The sequence below is a fragment of the Carlito syrichta genome, unplaced genomic scaffold (genome assembly GCF_000164805.1).
Source record: "Carlito syrichta isolate Samal-C Ts95f unplaced genomic scaffold, Tarsius_syrichta-2.0.1 Scaffold303305, whole genome shotgun sequence".
NCBI classification, from domain to species: domain Eukaryota; kingdom Metazoa; phylum Chordata; class Mammalia; order Primates; family Tarsiidae; genus Carlito; species Carlito syrichta.
This window is the reverse complement of record NW_007247401.1, coordinates 57,930-77,173: the sequence shown is the minus strand read 5'-3', so window position 1 is coordinate 77,173 and position 19,244 is coordinate 57,930. Positions and strand designations below refer to the sequence as shown.

Here is a 19,244-nt window from a genome sequence, read left to right as displayed (position 1 = left end):
GTGGTTCTGTCCCAATAGGGGGAGCTAGTCTAGGAAATCCAGTGGGAAAACTTTAGGAAATGTATTCTCTTGGAGGACGGCGGGAACACCTGTGACATTTCTCAGAACAGCCTAGCCTTAAAGACATCTCCACATAAAGACCCTGGTCTAGTTTTGGTGGTAACCGTAAGTTAAACTGTATATGAAAGTACAGAGTAAAAATCATCCCATGGAAAAAAGAATCATGGGGCATTCTCTGGATGCAGAGGGTATGTCATATTCTAGAGCATTAAATCTCTCCATGACTTCAGTTTTCTCATCTGAAACATTGGAATAATTATAAAACCAATCTTCGAAAGATATAAGAATCCCCAAAAGCATGAGTTTGAGAGTCAGAAAGAAGGACCGGCAAATAAGCAGCCTGCGTTTCCTTCCTGGCACCCTTTCCAAAGCCCGATGTGTGTCTCCTAATGCCCAGCATTTCCCTTCATCTACTGCTCAGTATGATCCTGCCTTCCAGGCCCAATGGACAACCAATAAGGGCTCTGCCAAACTTAGAGTACTTGACAAGCATGCAGAAGAGAAAAAGCTAGCATAGTGTCTGAGAACAACTTACCCTGAATCAAAAGTCAGCAAACAACATTTGAAACTACTAGTGTTACCTTTAAGTAGTTAAAGTCACCCTTTGCTAAACAGGATTTCGAAAATAAACTGAATGCTGGTGAACTCTAAGTCTCAATTCTCCAGAGATTAACTGCATCAGAGGCAGAATAGGTAAAATGCCCATTTCTCTCAAAGCAAAGGCAGCAAGTACTACGGCTCTTAAAATGGACTCCTGTGTGTGTTTATGTGTGTGTGTGTGTGTGTGTATGTATGTATGCATGTATTTCCAGAGAGCTTTAACTCAGTTCAAGCAAAATACAGGATGGGGGCAGGGAGCACAGTTGAGGTTGAGTTTTCCAAGGACCCAGAGTGACCTCGGCTTGTTAATTCACCTTCTTTTTAAACAACTCCATGATACCAGCATCTTCATCTCTTAACCAAGGGTGGTACCTCACTATAGTTTCCCTTCAGAATGATGTGGTATCCACATCTTGTTCAAATGGAAACAGTGTCTTACAAGGCTACACCAGTGAGAAAATCTAGGCAGGGACATCTTTATTTTTACTGCAAAGAATCCTTTCTTCCTTTTTTTTTTTTTAAATTACTATTCTTTTATAAGCAGCATTGGTCTCCATCTGGCCTTAACTAATCTCTCTGGACCTCAATTTCTTCATCTAACTAGAGAATCTCTAAATTTTCTTCCAACCCAAGGATTCTAGCATAAAAACCATTATAGAAAAAGTAATGGGAAATACTCTGCAGGGGTCACTGTGACACTGGGATCTTTTGAAGTCAAAACAGACCAGGTGTTCCGGCAAATGTCTGAATCCTTCTGCCTCTTTGCTGTAGAAATAAGCAAGATTTTTTTAATGCCAAAGAGGCCTGTAATGTCAAAGTGCTACTTTCAATTCTTACTTGAAGTACTGTATTATATGACCCAGAGTCAGAAGCCAGAGGGGATCTGTTATCAGGGTCCTTTCAGAAGTGTTCTAGAAGTCTGTCATAAATATCCATTGTTCTTTTACACAGTTTCAGCACTGACTCATGGGTGACTTTTCTTTGACCATTGAAGAAATTAAGCGTTTGCTTTTTAAAGAAAAACTTGTTTTCCTGTGGAATCTTAGTGCTCTTGGCACTGTATATGAAAAAAAAAATCCTTAAAATTTTAAAAAGGGAAATTAACATTTATTAAGTGTCCCGAATGTACAGACCCACTACTACAAAGTCTTCCATGTCATCTGATTTAATCATTAAGTCATTAATATTTTGTGTATTTTTAAAGAGAAATAGATGCTCAGAAAACTGGGGTGACATGCTCAAGGTTATCCAGCTGGCAAGAGGCACAGCTAGAAATCAGCATTCATTGTGCTTGCATTTTAGAGCCTCAAGCTTTCCATTAAAGCAATCAAAAAACATTCCCTTTATTTTTCGCAGTTCTTTAGAGGTCGAGCCTGAAGGGAGCTAACATTTGGGTTTCTTTATTCTATTATTTTTATTATTTTATTTATTTTTTTTTTTTTGAGTTGGAATCTCACTCCATCGCCCAGACTGGAGTGCAGTGGCACACTCGCAGCCACCGCAGCCTCGACTTGCTGGGCTCCGGCGATCCTTCCTCCTCAGCCCTCCAAGAAGCTGGAACTACAGGCACGCGCTACCACGCCTGGCTAATTTTTTGATTTATTGTAGAGATGAGGTCTTGTCAAGTTGCCCAGGCGGGTCTTGAACCAGCGGGCTCAGGCAATCCTCTTACCTCGGCCTCCCAAAGTGCTGGGATTACAGGCTGAGCCACCGAACCCAGGTTGTTCTATTATTTTAAAATATAAAACCAAGAATATGCTTTAATAATCTCAGTACTTGTAAATTCCTGAGGATTTCCTTTAGTCTCCATTATTGTTGTTCTGAAACTCTTGCCCACCACGCCCACCCCAATAAAAGTCTGCGTTTTCAAAAATGAACGGACGAAAAACAGTTGGTTACTATAACCTCTGTTCTAGGATTAAATTAAATTAAAACATGAATATATGTATCTATATCATTTGAACATGGCTGGGCACACCATGGCTACTCCATAAAAGACAGCAAAACTTTTTAGGCAGAAAACTTTAGATTCATCAAGAAAATGGTCAAGTTAAAGTTGTTCCCATTTCACCTCAGAGTCAGTGGGTCCTTTGTGTCTTAGAATCCATTTGCCCACATAACCAACCCGAGGGTTAAGAATGAAGAATCCAGCACAAAAGCTGTTCTAGGAATTTACCCCCCTCGTCCCCCTAGTCCCTCCCTCACAGAAGGGTTTCAAAGCAGGCTGGAAGAATACTTTGAATAAGAGATAAAGGATGAACCTGTCTGACCAGGGCTTACCTCATCCTGCATTTTCATGGCTGCCAGTCGGGACTTTTCTGCCTCCAGGGTTTTCTCCCTCAACTGCCTTTGCATTTCTGCAAGCTCCCTGCGGTTTTTCTCCTTGTACTCATCCAACTGGTTCTGAAGCTCCAGGGTGGATGTGCGGGACGCCTCAACAATGTCTGCCATCTGGAAGAAGTAACACAGGTTTGAGCCCACTCCGTGTTGTGCCACCTGAGACCAGGGAGTTGGATCTGGATCCCATTTAAATACAGAGTGCATCTCCCTTTCTCCTACAGCCTCCTCAAAGACTGCCAAGTGCCTGATCCTGGGCTGGCCAGGTATGGTCACCTGTGACTTGGAAGCAGCATGGAAGACTGAGCAGACACAGCCTCTGGAGCCAGACACACACTCCTGGGGTCATATCCCTACTTTGCCACTTACCAGGTTGTGACTGGGGCATGTTTTTAACCTTTCTGGGCCTTGGCAGAGTACTCATTGACAATACTAAAATCATATCTACCTTACAGGGTTATTGTCAGAATTAAAACAATACAGTTATAGACAGAATTCTAGTTAAAAACAACATAGCTAGTGAAGTGCCTGGTATATAACAGGTGCCAGAAAATCAGTTTTGTGCCTTTCCCCTTCTGGGTATTTTGGGGCAGAGGTGAGCAGAAGAGCAGCAGCTGCTGGGTTTGAAAACTGCCATTCACGTTCCCGTACAAGCAAGATAGATGCAAATGCGCAGACCACACAGAGACATAGATTCCAGTTCAGGTGACGTTGGTTAAGTCCACACTTACACACAAGCTTCTTCTGTGAAGTGTCAAGAGGTGATTCTGGTACCCAGAATCCAGAGGGTATTGGCATTACAGTTTCTCTGAGAATCTGGGGATTCTCAACAAGTCCAAAGAGCTACTTCAGGGATTACAGATCCCTGGACATTTGTGCTTAGACCTGACTGCAGGTTTCCCCAGCTTCCACCAAATGCTCTGAGGGGATTGGGTCCCAACAAAGCCATTCTGCTCTGCATCCTCTCTTCCTCCTCGGCTCCCTCACCTCCTTCTGCAGTTTCTCAATGGTCTTGTCAAGGTGCCACCGCTCATTCTCCATCTCATTCTTCAGCCTTCTTAACTGCTCCTTCTGCTCACTCTCATCTTTCAGCTTCTCAGATAACTGCTTCTGCTCCTGGGTGGTCCGACTCAGATTTCTCTGTAGATGGCAGGGAAAGGACAGTGCTGTCATCTACCTACCAGGCAGCCACAGGGACGGGAGGCAGAGAGAATTTCACAACCACACCACAAAGCAGTCAGACCTGTTTACAACCATGATAAGGAAAAAGATCAAAACAAAGTCATCACAAGGACATTGTTGGTTCTGAAATTCCAGGATCCAAAAGAAAAATTGATTTATCCAAAAACATCCACATGAATGAAGGGGCAAACAAAGGATGTGCTACAGAAATACGTGGCCCAGGGTGCTGGTGGTAGGGATTCAGGAGAGCAGAAATCTGAATGTTCATGCTTGAAAATGGAAGTAAAGTTCTACAATACACCCACCTAAACTTACTTGGCAATTTATATCCTGTGATATACAGCATGGCACCTAATATTCTAGAATCTACTGTGCTGTGCAGATGGTCCTTACAATTCAAGCAGCTAAAAATGAATATATAAGAGAAAACTGCCCCATGAAACAAAGGTCTACTTGGGGAAAGGGAGTTGCAATCGACAGAATCCGTGAGTTGGACTCAGACATAGACAAAAATAATTTGGAAATCCACAGGTTGATGAACTTGATGAACAGAAGGTGTTAAATGGAGGAGACACTAGTTAGTGAATCAGCACCAAATACTAGTGCCCAATGCAGCCATCAAGGTGCAACATTCTCCTTGATTCCCCCCGAGGCTCTCATCTCACAGAGCCACACAGACTTATGTCCTTTATGTAAGCAACACGCAATGCCAAAACAGAATCCTAAGATGCCTTAGGAAGGTTATGGCAGCTTCTTTAAATGGATAAGTGTAGGGCCATCAGTGAGAAGATAACAAGAAGGGCACAGCTCAGAACAGAGCAACCTGACCCAAACACACACTGGCTCATCTAGAAAATATTAACAGGTGCTGAGGGCTGAAGGAACTGCTTAGGGTCAGTGGGGTCTTGTGTCCCTGCAGAAGCTGCATAAGAACTATGGTTTATATTTGTACAGTGCTTAACAGTTTATAAGCCGCTGTCACATGCAGAAACTTAGGATCTTGAAAACATTCCAATTCACTTCGGCTCTCCTGGTTTGCAGAGCATAGGAATAGTTCTGCTCTACCAATCACATGACATGGGGCTAAAAAACCACCTGCAGTGGCCTTCCAGTTCCCCAGGCTCTGCTGTGCTGGCTGTGCTTTGAGAAGCAGCCAACGTGGCCGGGCTGCTGAAGTTAATTGCTACAGGGAAACAAGGTCAACAGAAGCTGCTGGGGAAAAGACAGTGGCAAAAGGAAGGTAATCAGAAGTTCAGTGTGGGGGCAATTAGCAGAAGTGGGCCCCAGCACAGCCGCCGCTGGACACACACCAGAGGCAGGGTCAAACCCTGGGGTTTCTGTTTATAGTTTATTTAGTGGTACTGGGGCAAAGGGTAAGGAGAAGGAGTCATGGTACCAGTGAAGTATGACATGGGATAAAACTCTCAGGAACTTGTATCTCAAAAATGTAAATTCATAAAAACAATAAATAAAGAGGGCCAGCAATGGCTTCCTTCTGGATCCAACTCAACCCATGCCCCTAGGGAATCCCCCAGCCTCTCTTTTTCCTCCTCTTGGACCTACCCCAAGGGGCACCAGGTCAGCTCAGCTCCACCTACCCCAAGGGGCACCAGGTCAGCTCAGCTCCACTCAACCTCCACAAGGCTTATGCATTTCTGCTCTACTCTTTGTGCAGGCAGGGATGCCTAGCCCCCTCCTCCTGAGCCAGCAGAGACCCCAGAGTCACCCACTCTGGGCTTGGGGTCTGCCAACACCTCCACCCCTATGCATATACATTGCCTAGAAGAATGGTTTTGCTAAATTATTTTTAAATTATTTCTTGTGTGTTTGCCTCTATTGCAAGGCAGTAAGATCTGTAAAGGCAAAAAGTAGATTTTCTATCTTGGTATATTCACTATTAGGCATAAGATAAACACTTAGTGGTTGAAAATGAATACCAATCCCCAAATTGGTCTAAAGACTTCTTATGTCAGAATCCGCAAGCAAAGATGGGGTACTCTTTACTTAAAATGTAAATTCTAGCCCTTTAAGAAGGAATCACAATTTTTCTTAGTGTGGGACCTACAAATTTGCATTTGAAAGTTCACTAGATAATTCTAATATATCCTAAGGTTTAGAAACACTGTCTAGAACAAAATTCTGCCTCTTCAGTTATTCAAGAAATATATTCCAATAAGCTACTGCTGAGAAAATTCGTATGTCCCAAATTCACATGAAAAGAAGCAAACTTGGCAACTGTGCATTTTTTTTAATCCTTCATGTGAGCAATATTAGGAGTGAAACACTCCACAGCTGCGGTGACTCTACTTCTGTGATGAGCAATACATGCCCATTGACAAACAATGGGACAAAAATTGGGGGAAATTTTATCAGGTAAAAGAATCCAAGACACAATGCTGATGAATATGTATTGAGTGCCTTTTAGCATGGGAATCGTTATCTATCAATGAACGCAGAGCCTTTTACTCCATAACTGACTACAGTCCCAATTAATCTATATTTACACAATCAAGTTGCACATGAGCCTATGAGTTTCAAAGAATGAGCAGCTTGACCAGAAGGAAATTGGCCTTCTCAGAGCCCTGCCACACAGTGTCTGTAAACCCCAACAGTGGAAGTGTTGGGGCTTTTCTCCTCCACTGTTTCAACAGAGACAGATGAAGATGAAAACAGAGAATATGTTCTATCATCCCTCGCTGAAGGAAATGAAATGTGGCTTCTGCAGATAAGATTTCTTCACCTTTCCATCTGCAGAAGATACTCGTAAATGGAACCATAGATGTCTTGAATGCAGCTCAAGTAGACCTCGATATCAGCCCAGTCCTGAAGCAAGTGGTAGAGGTCAAGCAAACCAAGGATGGCATCTCTATGACTCTCTGCCACTTTTTGACTGTGTCCTAGAAAATCAGACATAAGCTCACCATGGTCTTCAGCTACTATGTAAAGAAATATATTTATCATACATGAGGATGCAATGGATTGCTAAAGGCAGAAAAGTCTGGAAATGTAAAATGTGTGAAAACAATACCAGTTCCTTTTTCTTCTTCCTCAAGGACTAAGCTCTCTTCTGGCTGCCAGCTTCAAGGATGAGAGACATGCAGTGATGCAACAAAAGGAGTTGCTTAGCTGGGACTCAATTTTAGATAAAACATTTTTGAATGATGGTGCACTTTTCTATGGCACTACTTTTAAGACCAGATAATTCAGGTAAAGATGGAAAAACTGCCAGGCCCATTTTAAATTATTGCCAGACCACACTGCCAGTGGCCAGCAGGGCCACACACTGCATGAGGCATTCTCACCATCTGCACACCACTGGGAAAACAAGGCTCAACAAAAGTAACATGTCAGAGAGCATTTCCCAGCAAGCCTAGAGATCCTGAGGTGGGGGTGGGTGGGGATTACATTCAGATCTCTAGACCTCAAGGCCATCATCTGTTCTGTAAACTGAATTAACTATGAACTGCAGATTCCCAGTGAGGGAACTACTTCCATATGTGTGAAAAGTTCTTGTTTGACCAAAGGAAAAGTTCTGAGAGACTCTCACAGCTGCACCCGGCACTTGGTGTGGACATGACATGAAGATGCATGCAGATGGCTGTCCTTATAGAGTACAAATATTTCCCCCCTCTCTCTGCACCTAACCAGCTCACAAATTTGAACCCCACACTTTGGCAGCCAGGTTGGGTAACAGTAGCTAGCCTAAGCCTTAAACAGAAGCACGGTGAGATTGCCACCTACACAAAATCAACCCCACAAGATTTTGTGACAAAGATCTAGGTTTAAAGAAAGAAATCCAAAGTGAAGGCAGTCAGACACAAATGCAGGAAAAAAATCAGGACTTTACTATATTCAAAAACAAGATTCTGTCCAAAGCCGAGAAGGCACAGGCTTCTGATTTGGGGGTGAGAGTCCCTGAGTCATGCCTGACACATGTAAATCCTTTCTCTCTTCTTCAGCCTGAGGAGATGAAGCTGTCTGTCTTAAAAAAAAATAAAAAATAAAAGCTGCCATTAGGCATTTATAAACCTGGATCCTGACTCAGCTCTTAGCACTTTTAATATGCCTGTGCACCACCCATTTCTGGGTATAAGTGGGTCTCTAATAGGAAACTTTAGCAACCTTCCTCTTAGACAACTCTCAAAAACACTGGCTTTTACCTCCTCAGAAACTCGCCTAGGGATGTGTGAGTGCTGGCTCTTTAAAACCCTAAGCCAAGAGAAGGAAGGACACACCTGGATAGCATTGTGGTCATTGTGCAAAGTCAATTTAGAACTGCAGGGCAGGCTTTCTTTAGAAGGTACTTCAAATAATCCTTCTAACCTTCAAATGGGAAAATCTAATTTTCTAAAAACCTCCTGATTTTGAATAGAGATAGCTATCCTGTTTCAAGGAAATAACTTCCTCCTGCCCCTCATAATAGCCATCTTGCAGGACCATACTCTGTGGAGTGCATTTGCCCAGAGGAGAAGAGAAATTGGCTTCTGCCAGGAAGTCGACTCCACACCGCCTTGGGGACCAATCCGGCTGGCCTTTCACACAATTCATATTTTATCTTTGGAAAGCTATTAAGTTCTTTAATGTCTAGACTAGGATTTCTCTGCCTTAACCCTAATGACATTTGGGGCCAGATCATTCTTTGTTGCGGGAACCATCCTCTATTAGGGATGTTTAGCAGCATCCCTAGTCTCTGCCCACTGGACGCCAATAGCATCTCCCCAGTTGTGACAACCAAAAATGTCTTCAGACATTAAAAATGTCCCCCAGTTGAGAACCACTGGTCTAGACGGATAGTTTAAAGCCCAGAGTGGTGAGTAGGGTGAAAGGGAACTACCTGGAAAGAAAGGGCCAATGACAATCTCTGCATGTCCCTCTGCTTTTGCTTCTCTGGGTTTCCTTTATGAGAAAGTCATGATAGCAGCTCTCAGTGTTTACCTCAGCATCCTCCAGTTCACTCTCCAGGGCCCTTCTGGCTGACACAGCTTCTTTTTCTTCTTTTCTGGCATGCACGAGGGCCTCCTCTAATTGTTGTATTTCTCCCTAGAATGAAACACTGAGTCAGTGTGCATTCAGATGTGTGCTATATCTCTGAAACTGACTGATTTGGTGGAATGAAATGAATGCAGAAGACACCCACAAACACAGCGGTGACAGTGGTCACAGCATGCCTGTCATAGGCCCAAGGTGGCACACAACAGCCGAGTTCCTGGATGTGTGTACTTGTGCAGTTCCAGTTCTTAGCCAGGTATGAACAATCTAATATTCTGAAGTGATTTTTAAAAATACAAATATGTAGCCTTACCCCCAGGAGATTTGGAAACAGCTGATATTGAATGAACCCAGGTACATACAATTTTGTAAAAGATAGCCAAGTGATTCTGATGGATGACTACTATGGTTTGAATGTGTCCCCCAGAAAATATGTGTTGGAAACTTAAATGCTCTTGGAACAGCATTAAAAGATAGGAACTTTAAGAAGTGAATAGGGCCGGGTGCAGTGGCTCATGTCTATAATCCTAGGACTTTGGGAGGCCAAGGTGAGAGGATTGCCTGAGCCCAGGAGTTTGACCAGCCTGAACAACTTGGCAAGGCCTCATCTCTACAACTAGCCAGGAGTGGTGGTATGCAACTGTAGTTCTAGTTACTTAGAAGCCTGAAGTGAAAGGATCGCCTGAGCCCAGGAGACTGAGGTTGCGGTGGTCATGAGCATGCCACTGCACTCCAGCCTAGGTGACAGTGAGACTCCGACTCAAAAAAAAAAAAGGAAGGAGGAGGAAGAGGAGGAAGAAGAGGAAGAGGAGGAGGAAAGGAAGAAGAAGAGGAAAGGAGGAAGAGGAGGAGGAGATTAGGCTTAGGCCATGAGGGCTCTACCCTCATGAATGGATTAATGTCATCATTTTGGGAGTGGGTTCCTTATAAAAGGACAAGTTAGGTCCTCTCTGGTCAGTTTCTCTACATCCCCCACCACCCCTACCTTTGCCCTTCCACCATGTGATGCCTCACACATTATGATGTTGCAAGAAGGCCCTCACCAACCGGCACCTTGATATTAGACTATTAAGAACCATGAGAAATACATTTCTGTTGTTGATACATGACCCTGTCTGTGGTTCTGTTACAGCAGCACAAAACAGACTAAGACAATGACCACATCTGGCTCCTCTTTCAATGTCAGTTGTCCTTTCTTACTGCCTTGAGTGTGCATCCCTTGCTAACAACTTCCCACTTCTAGAGGTCTCACAAATCAGATAATTGGTTTGCTAAAAACCTGTGTAACTTCAAAAACATCAACTATGTGTTAAGACAGAATAGTCTTAAGTGAGAATCAGCCTAATGGCGGGGTTAAGATAGCCTTTTCAGGTGTCTGGAGGTCCCTGCAAAGCCTTGGAAAACTGAGCATGTCTGATATCCGGGTGAATGGGGATTCCTGGACCTTCACATGTGTTTTCCACCTGACTTCATCGTCCCTGTTCCCAGGCCTCCAGTCATACCACTCCCAGAGGAACAAAAGAAATGGCTTGCAGAGAGGATGTGTTCACTATTGCCATGACCTTTCCTACTAAATTATGATAACAAATCCCTTCCCCACTTCTGAAACCACTTAAACAGGAAAGCAGGATCAGCAGGTGCCAAACCTGGGCTTGGGCCCAGCGAGCCTTACCTCGTACTTCCTGAGCGTCTCCTTCACCTTGGCTTTGTCCTCTTTCATGCCATCAATCTGCCTCTGAAGCTGAGTGACACTCCACTCCAGTTCTCCAATTCTTCCCTGCAGCTTCTCATTCTCCTCCTTCAGAGCCTTCACGCGTATTTCAGCCCCCACCTGGTTTTGCTCTGAAGTGTTGCTCCGGCTAGCCAGGACCTCGACATTCTGTTAAAAACATAGAGTGAGTGAACAAGGGAACTGGTATCAAAGAGCTATCTCCAAGCTAAGAGAATGGCTGACATTTATGAAAAGCCCACTCCACACCAGGCCCTGTGAGAAGCAGGGGTGAGCAAACAACAGCCTGTAGGCCTAATCCAGCCTGTCACCTGTTTTTACAAATGCGGTGCTATTGGAACACAACCACGTCCATCCATTTTCAGGTTGTCTATGGCTGCTTTCAAGCTACAACAGCAGAGCCAAGTGACTAGCAGAGATCGCAAGGCCTGTGATGTCACAAAGTCTAAAGAGTTTGCTATCTGTTTCTTTATAGAAAAAGTTTGCCAACCTTTGCCTGTGTTAAGTCCTTCCCATGGGATTTCAACCTTTTAATAATTCCAAAAGGTAGGTGTTATTCTTAATAAATTATTGAATATGAGTGATAAAAACTGAGTCTCTTAAAACCTAAGATTTAGGTAGATTAAGTAACTTGTCCAAGATCACTTAGGAGGAAATACATTCAAGCAGACAGAATCCAGAGCCCATCCTCATAACCCTTGCCTTCTGATGTGTTCACTTCCCTGCCCCCTTTGCATGGGCGGAGCCTTTAATAGAAGGCCTTTTATGAAGGGCAGCTGCTGAGCACACTTTTTACTGTCCAATATAAAACAAAAATTAAAATTTGCTTAAGTTATGAGATGGTTCATAGTGTAAACTCTAAGTACTAGCATCTGAAAATGAGCTTATGCTGCACACAATTTACAACAGAAAGGAACAGCAACAACCACAGGATAGTTATTGTCAATTCCAGATACTACTTTGTATTTTTTGGTTTAGCAACTTGAAATGATAATAAGTGGTCCTGCCCAGAGTTCCACCTCCTTGGGCAGATCTCTGACCTGTCCTCCATTTCTCCACAACTACAAAGATCAGTAAATCTCATGCCCATGACACAATACTGTAGATGCCTGCAAGGAAAAAAAAAAGCCCAGGGAGGGCAAGATTAGGCTTTGAAAATCTGTCACAGCCCACTTGGGAGAGCGATCTACTAGAATTGAATGCTTGCTTGCATAGCCTTTTGGAAAGATCTTTAAATCTTTTAGCAGTACAGTAAGCTTCTTGTCCTGAACCTAACCAGTTGGAGAATTTCCAAAACAAGAGCATCTTTTCACAGCTCAAATGTTGAATTCTATACATCTGAGAAAGCCCATTAGAGCCAAGCAACTGAGTCAGAACGAGGTTAGCTGACATTGTTAGGAGAAAACTAAGATACCAGGGAGCTGGGATTCCTCAGGACTACAGGGATGCCATCGCCTAATTAAACCAGCAAGAGGATACATCATAAGGATAAACAAAGGAGAAATAAAGTGTGGTTGAAAACTTGAGGAGGGATCTAAAAGAATCCAACAGCAGATCAGACCAGGAATATAAAAAGTCTAGATTGCCCACTTCTACCCTAACTCTCCCATTAAAATATATGACAACACTACGTGTATTGAGACAGGATGGTACTGGCATGAAGGTAGAACTATAAATCAATGAAACAGAAGTGGGAGTCCAGAAGTAAATCCTTACATTTACAGTCAACTGATTTTCAACAAGGATGCCAAAACTATTCAAAAGGAAAATAATTGCCTTCAACAAGGTGGTGCCAGGACAACTGGGATAACCACATGCAAAAGAAAGAAGTTAAGCTCCTTCCTCATACCATACACAAAAATTAACTCCAAGTGAATTATGAGCCTACATGTACACTCTAAAACTATAAAACTCTTAAAACACTGGAGTAGATATTTGTGACCTTAGCTTAGACAACAGCTACTTAGCTATAACTCCAAAAGCATACAGGATGAAAGAAAGAATAGATAGATTAGACTTCTTCAAAATGTAACACTTTTGTGTTGCAAATGATACCATCAAGAAAGTGAAAAGACAAATGACAGAATGAGAGAAAATATGTACAAATCCTATATCTAATAAAGGATACATATCCTGAATACATCAAGGTCCTTTAATTCAATAATAAAAAGATAAATAACCCATTTTTTAAACAGTCAGAGGATCTGAACAGTCATTTTTCCAAAGAAGATATACAAAACTCTAATAAGCACATGAAAAGATGTTCAAAATCAGTCATTAGGGAAGTATAAATTAAAACCACAGTGAGATACCACTTCATACCCACTAGGATAACTACAATCAAAAAGACAGACAGTAGCAAGTGTTACCTGGGAGGAGGTACAGAACCTGGAGCCCTCATACACTGTTGTGCAAAATAGTACAGCCACTTTGGGAAACAGTCTGGTAGTTCCCCAAAATGCTAAACAGAGTTACTCTATGACCCAGCAATTTCACCCCTTGGTATATGCCTCAGAGAAATAAAAACATAAATGTACATGAAAATATGTATATGGATGTTCACAGCAGTATTATTCATAGTATACAAAAAGTGGAAACAATCTAAATGTCTACCATCCAGCAAATCAGCAAAGTGTGGCATATCCATATCATAGATTATAATTTGGCCATAAAAAAGGCATTAATTACTGATGCATGCTACAACATGAATGAATTTTGAAAACATTATTCTAAATGAAAGAAGCCAGTCACATACAAAACCAAAAAGCCACCCATACTGGCATGCATATGAGATGCTGGAATAGCAAATCTACAGAGACAGAAGGTAGACTCGTTGTCTTAGGCTAGAGAAGGATATGTGAAAGGGGCCAAGAGTACCTGCTTATGGGTGTGCAATTTATTTTGGGGGGGTGACGAAATGTCATAAAGCTGACTGTGATGATGGTTGTACAACTCTGTGAACACAGTGAAAAAAACCACTGAATTGTATACTTTTAAAAGTTGAATTGTATGTTATATGAATATCTTAATGCAGCTATTTAAAAGGGGGGGGCAGAGAGCCAAGGGAAAATGGGGGCTGGAGTAGGAATGTTGGGGAGAGATAATATGATCACCCCAGTGGCCTGGAAGTTTGCTGAGGTGTTAGTGAGGAAAGAGGAGACTCGAGATACCTGCCTAAGCCTTTTGGTAATGCAAAGAATGTTTCCATGTGTGCTTAGCACTCGTTCATTCACCCAGAAATCTCAGGAAGAATAACCATACTGAAAACCAGGCCTATTTTAAGCTGGATTTGGGCCTAACTAGCACCCTGACATGCTAGATAAGGGAACCTGGACTGCATTGGGATGCTTTGAACTTGGTATGCAAGTTCATTGCTCCGGTGATGACTGGCAGGGATTTATGCCAGTCCTAACTTTCACACTGGCACAAACCGAGTATGACCAGGGGAGCTTGTTGTGTGTTGAGACACTTAGTCCTGTTTTGATTATTTGTTAAGTTATAATACATTTTTCTCTCTGTCTCACAGCATGGTAGACCACATTGTGTTGACAAGCAATCTAACATAAGACTCTGTTGGCAAATCTTTCCAAAAGCCCTTTCTTATCACCACTCTTACCTGCCACCCAGTTTGCTATTTTATATAAAGCCCAAAGCAAACTCCCCTTTTCCTGAAAACACCTAATTTACTTTCAGCAGTCCTGGAATCTAAAAAATAATAATGATTAAAATCATGTCCCTTTTTCTTTTTATTTATTTATTTATTTTTTTGTTTGTTTTGAGTTGGAGTCTCACTCTGTCGCCCAGACTGGAGTGCAGTGGCTGCTCCCGGCCACCGCAGCCTCGACCTGGTGGGCTCCGGTGATCCTTCCGCCTCAGCTTTCCAAGTAGCTGGAACTACAGGCGCGTGCTACCACACCTGGCTAATTTTTTGATTTATTGTAGAGATGAGGTCTCGCCAAGTTGCCCAGGCGGGTCTCGAACCCGCGGGCTCAGGCAATCCACTCACCTCAGCCTCCCAAAGGCGCAGGATTACAGGCTGAGCCACCGAGCCCGGCTCATATTCCTTTTTCAAGGCAAGTATTACATGCAAGTTCTTCTCTATGACTTCCCAGTGAAGAAAAAAAAAACTGGCTGAGGGGGCACTAAAGCCCTCCCAACTCTGAAGTGTTCTGATGCTTTGATCTAAACACCGTCTTTTCCAAATGCTTAAGTTTCTGTCTTATGAATGTGGCAAAGGCAGCAGGATTGCACTAAGACAGAGCTGGTGAAGAACTACTCAGACAGGAGATCGTTGGGGACAAACACCGCTGACCTCACTGAAGTTGCTGGTGCTGTGTTTCTGCAACTCTTTGATCCTAAGTTCCATATGTCATAACAAGATTAGAGAGGATGCTTCATCATCAATAGAACCATAGCACACAACTTTTAACAACTAATTTAACCATATCAAATCATCTATATGATGTCTATTCTTAAAAGGAGTATATGGATTTGCTTTTCAATATTTTAACCATTAATCCCTTATACAGGCAGACATAAATAGTTAAAAATAAAAAGGCAATTCCAATTCCTCTGCCTCTTCAAAAAGTTGGAAACACCCACACAAGATAATCATCATAAAGGCAAAAGTAGCAAATGTGCTATCTTCTATTGTTTTTCAAGATTGGACTATCATTAAAAATTACACTGAGATTATTTTTTTATCTATCAGGCAGCCAAGGTCAAAAGGTTTGATAACAAATGTGTGTTGTTTGAGGAAACAGGTATTCTCATCCAATGCTGGTAGGGCTAGAAATTGGCATGAACTCCTGGAGTGCAATTTGGTAGCATCTATCAAAATTATAATGGGCATTCCCTTTGACGCAGCAACTTCTCTTGTAACACTTTATCCTACATGTGTGCAAAATGACATCTAAATGAGATTATTCATTGCAGTACCACAATAGCAAAAGACTGCAAACAACTAAATGCCAAATAGTTAGGCAGGAGTTAAATAAATTACATCAGTTCAATGGTATCCTGTGTAGCTGGGGGTGGAGGAAGACCGAGAAAATGAAGAAAAAGCAAGGGACAGAATAATACACACAGCACACTTCTGTGTGTATAAAAAGAAGGTGCATGGGAAGAAGGACATATTTATTTGGCTACACAAGAAACTGGTAACACTGACTGGCTATGAGGAAGGGAACTGGAGCTATGGAAAAAAGGAGAGGGAAGTTTTCAATCGCAGACACACTTGTGAACTTTCAAATTTTGAATCAAAGAAATTCAACATGCATTAAATATTTAAAAGTAAGTATATATTTTCTTTTAAAAGGCTAACCATCCTTGATCACAGCACTTGGAGGAATACCTAGCTCCTCAGCCAAGTTCTCACCTCCTCCAGCCTCAAGAAACCCTTCCCTTGCCTATTCACGGATACTTCTGGGTCATGAAAGATAGCGGAGCTGGAGCCCCAAAAGCAGCTGTACAAACACAGCATAGCGCCAACTCTCCCACGCTGGTTTACATAGTTAAGCAATTCCTTTTCACCACATATAGCTGGGAGAGTGGAAAAGGCCCAGATGGCCCCAGACCTGCAACTACATGAATGCTTCTCCAACTTTTCCACTCCAGCAACCCTATGGTGGCGAAGTCCAATGAGGGGCGATGAGAGACATCCAAAGGACTGCAAAGAACTGCTTTCAAGGCTTGGATTTTTCCATTAAAAATGCATGTAAATTTTGCATTCAACACCATCACATTTTTCATTCTACTATGTCTCTTTTTATACTAAGGATATTATATTCTTGGTATTCCGGGAAGAGCTGTCACTTTTACCTTGTGACTTTGCCAAGGACTCTCCTCCCCACCCACTCAGCACATGAACACATATCCCGTTATGAGTTACACAGGCATAAATCACTTCAAGAATGGAGCTATCAGTTTTACTTGTAAAAGTGTTTTTCTAACGCAGTCGGCCAGATCAGATACAAATCCTGGCTGTACCTCTCGCTGGGGTCTTCCACCTGGCCCAGTCTCACAGTCTCAGTCTCCTACCTATTAAAGAGGGCTTAAGTCACCCAGCTTGTACGTTATTGTAAATATCCAGTTAAATGAGATTACAGCTCTTGCGGTAGCCATTGTTATTATTGCTAGGCCAACTAAACCCACATCTGTTTCCCACAAGGGAAGGATTTTGCACAGCTAACCCGCTGTGGTTCTCAGTCGTCTCACCTGGCTTTAGACAACAACCTACACATTTTTACCAGCTAAAAATCAAGCCTAGACGTCTCAAAAGAGATGCTGAAGGTCTTCTAACAGTCTTCCCAGAGCAACTATGCTGCACAACTAAGATGATCCCCATCTTATTCCAAGGGCAAGTCAGGTTTCTTGGTTGGGTAATTTATTTAACATTTAGCCCCATTTTCCAGTCAAGGGTGATCTAGTAAGCTGATGGCAACTAAGAAAAAAATTGTTCTAAAACAGGCAAACAGCATGTTTCAACATGCTGAATTACTAAATTTCCATCACTTTTAAAATGGTTGACTTTTAACCATATGCTCCAATTACCAACTTAAAAGGAAGGGAAAAAAAGAAATATAACAATTGTATCACATACACGAGCAAAATCCCAGTCTCTGCCAGATACCACCATTCACTGCAAATAATGACTCGCTTGTAAGTTGGCACATTTTCATGAGTTAACACCCACATTTAGAACTGTTCACACTGGCCCCTGGAGCCAGAGGAAACTTTTATTCATGATAAGCACAAAACTCCCAAGCAGCATCGCACATGGCTGCGTCTGAGTGTTCTGCCTGGTCCAAGGGGCTGACCAGCTTTCCTTGCAGGAGCACAGATCTGATACCTTGGACAGGCTCGTTCCTGATGGATAACAAGTAACCACATAGGGTGAGGGCCTCCTGGCTTGTCCTAGTGTCTACCCGACACACAGACAGATCAGGTTTTACTAATTAACAAGGCCTCTGCCACAGCCGCCTTTTGTTTCCTTTCTATCTCCCTTTTTTGCTGAGTGAGTGAAAACAGCCGAGGCGTGGAGGCTGGGGCATCCAGAGAATGGCACGCTGGTGTGTCAGTTCCATCTGGCTGGCCACCCCCTCGCTGCAGTGTGTCGAGGTTGCAGGATCCCAGCTGAAAGGTGCTCAAAGCGTCCCTTAGGTCAGTTCATCTGCTGGGAAATTACTGTCTTCTCACCATCTCAGCTGTAGATGTCCATTTGCATTTACACAATGTGGGCCTACGTCACAAATAATGAATCTCTATCTCACTCTGGGTATGTAGTAAACCAAGTCTCCAGTGGTGTTGTCTTCAGCTTCCCCCTCACCTGTGCAACAGTAAACTAATTTAGGTACAGAAACAGCATATATTTTAGTCTTGAGTAGCTCACTTCATGCCTTTCCCTAGTTATCTGTGAATTTCCCTAGCATAAGGTCTCTAATTCCTGGGCTTTTCAAATTTTCTTTTCCTGCTTTTTGTTTTTTGGTTTGTTTGGGTTTTTTTTGAGTCGGAGTCTCACTCTGTCACCCAGGCTGGAGTGCAATGGCACGATCACAGCTTCACAGGTCACTGCAGTCTCCACCTCCTGGGCTCAGGGGATCCTTCCACCTCAGCATCCCAAGTAGCCGGGACTACAGGCACAAGCCACCATGTGGGGCTAATTTTTTTATTTATTGTAGAAACGCAGTCTCACCATGTTGCCAAGGTTGGTCTCAAACTCTAGGGCTCAGGCAATCCTCTCGCCTCTGCCCGCTAAAGTGCTGAGATAACAGGCATAAGCCACCGCACCCTGCCTTGGGCTTCTCAAATTTTAAGAGCATAGGAGATCTCAGTAAAATGCTCATTCTGACTTAGGAAGTCTAGAGTAGGACCCAGGACTCTGCATTTCTGACAAACTTCCAGGCAATGCCAATGATGCTGGTCTATGGATCCCATCTTGTGTAGTGAGGTCTAGTCTGATGAGATGCTGCTCAGACCTCAGGGCCTTCCTGTAGTGGCTTGGGCTCAGTTCCGAACGATAAGGTCCTTTATGCTTTTTGATCTGACTCTAAGCACCTACGATTTGGGTGGTTTGGATGCTACTGCAGTCTTGACAATGAAGTCACACTGGAAACTTCTGTATGTAAGGTTCTTGACCCCTCAGGAGTTTAATTCACATCCTTAAAGGAAACATAACAGGTAATACCTAAAGGGTCAGAAAATTTAAAAAACAAAGAAAGATACAAAATCTTTAAAAAGTTGAAGTTCAGAGCCGGGCCCAGTGGCTCAGCCTGTAATCCCGCGCTTTGGGAGGCCGAGGTGAGTGGATTGCCTGAGCCCGCGGGTTCGAGACCCACCTGGGCAGTGA

General features: G+C 42.9%; 1 protein-coding gene across 1 annotated transcript in view; it reads right to left on the bottom strand.

Moving 5' to 3' along the window:
* Window positions 1-19,244, bottom strand: part of LOC103260703 (cingulin-like protein 1) — a 92,801-nt gene that overhangs the window by 20,560 nt on the left and 52,997 nt on the right. Inside the window, exons 3-6 of the mRNA XM_008058349.2 lie at window positions 10,841-11,047; window positions 9,115-9,219; window positions 3,985-4,137; window positions 2,941-3,111 (exon numbers count right to left, since the gene is read on the bottom strand). Of these exons, the coding sequence (XP_008056540.1) occupies window positions 2,941-3,111; window positions 3,985-4,137; window positions 9,115-9,219; window positions 10,841-11,047 (636 nt within the window). The remainder of the gene's footprint in view (window positions 1-2,940; window positions 3,112-3,984; window positions 4,138-9,114; window positions 9,220-10,840; window positions 11,048-19,244) is intronic.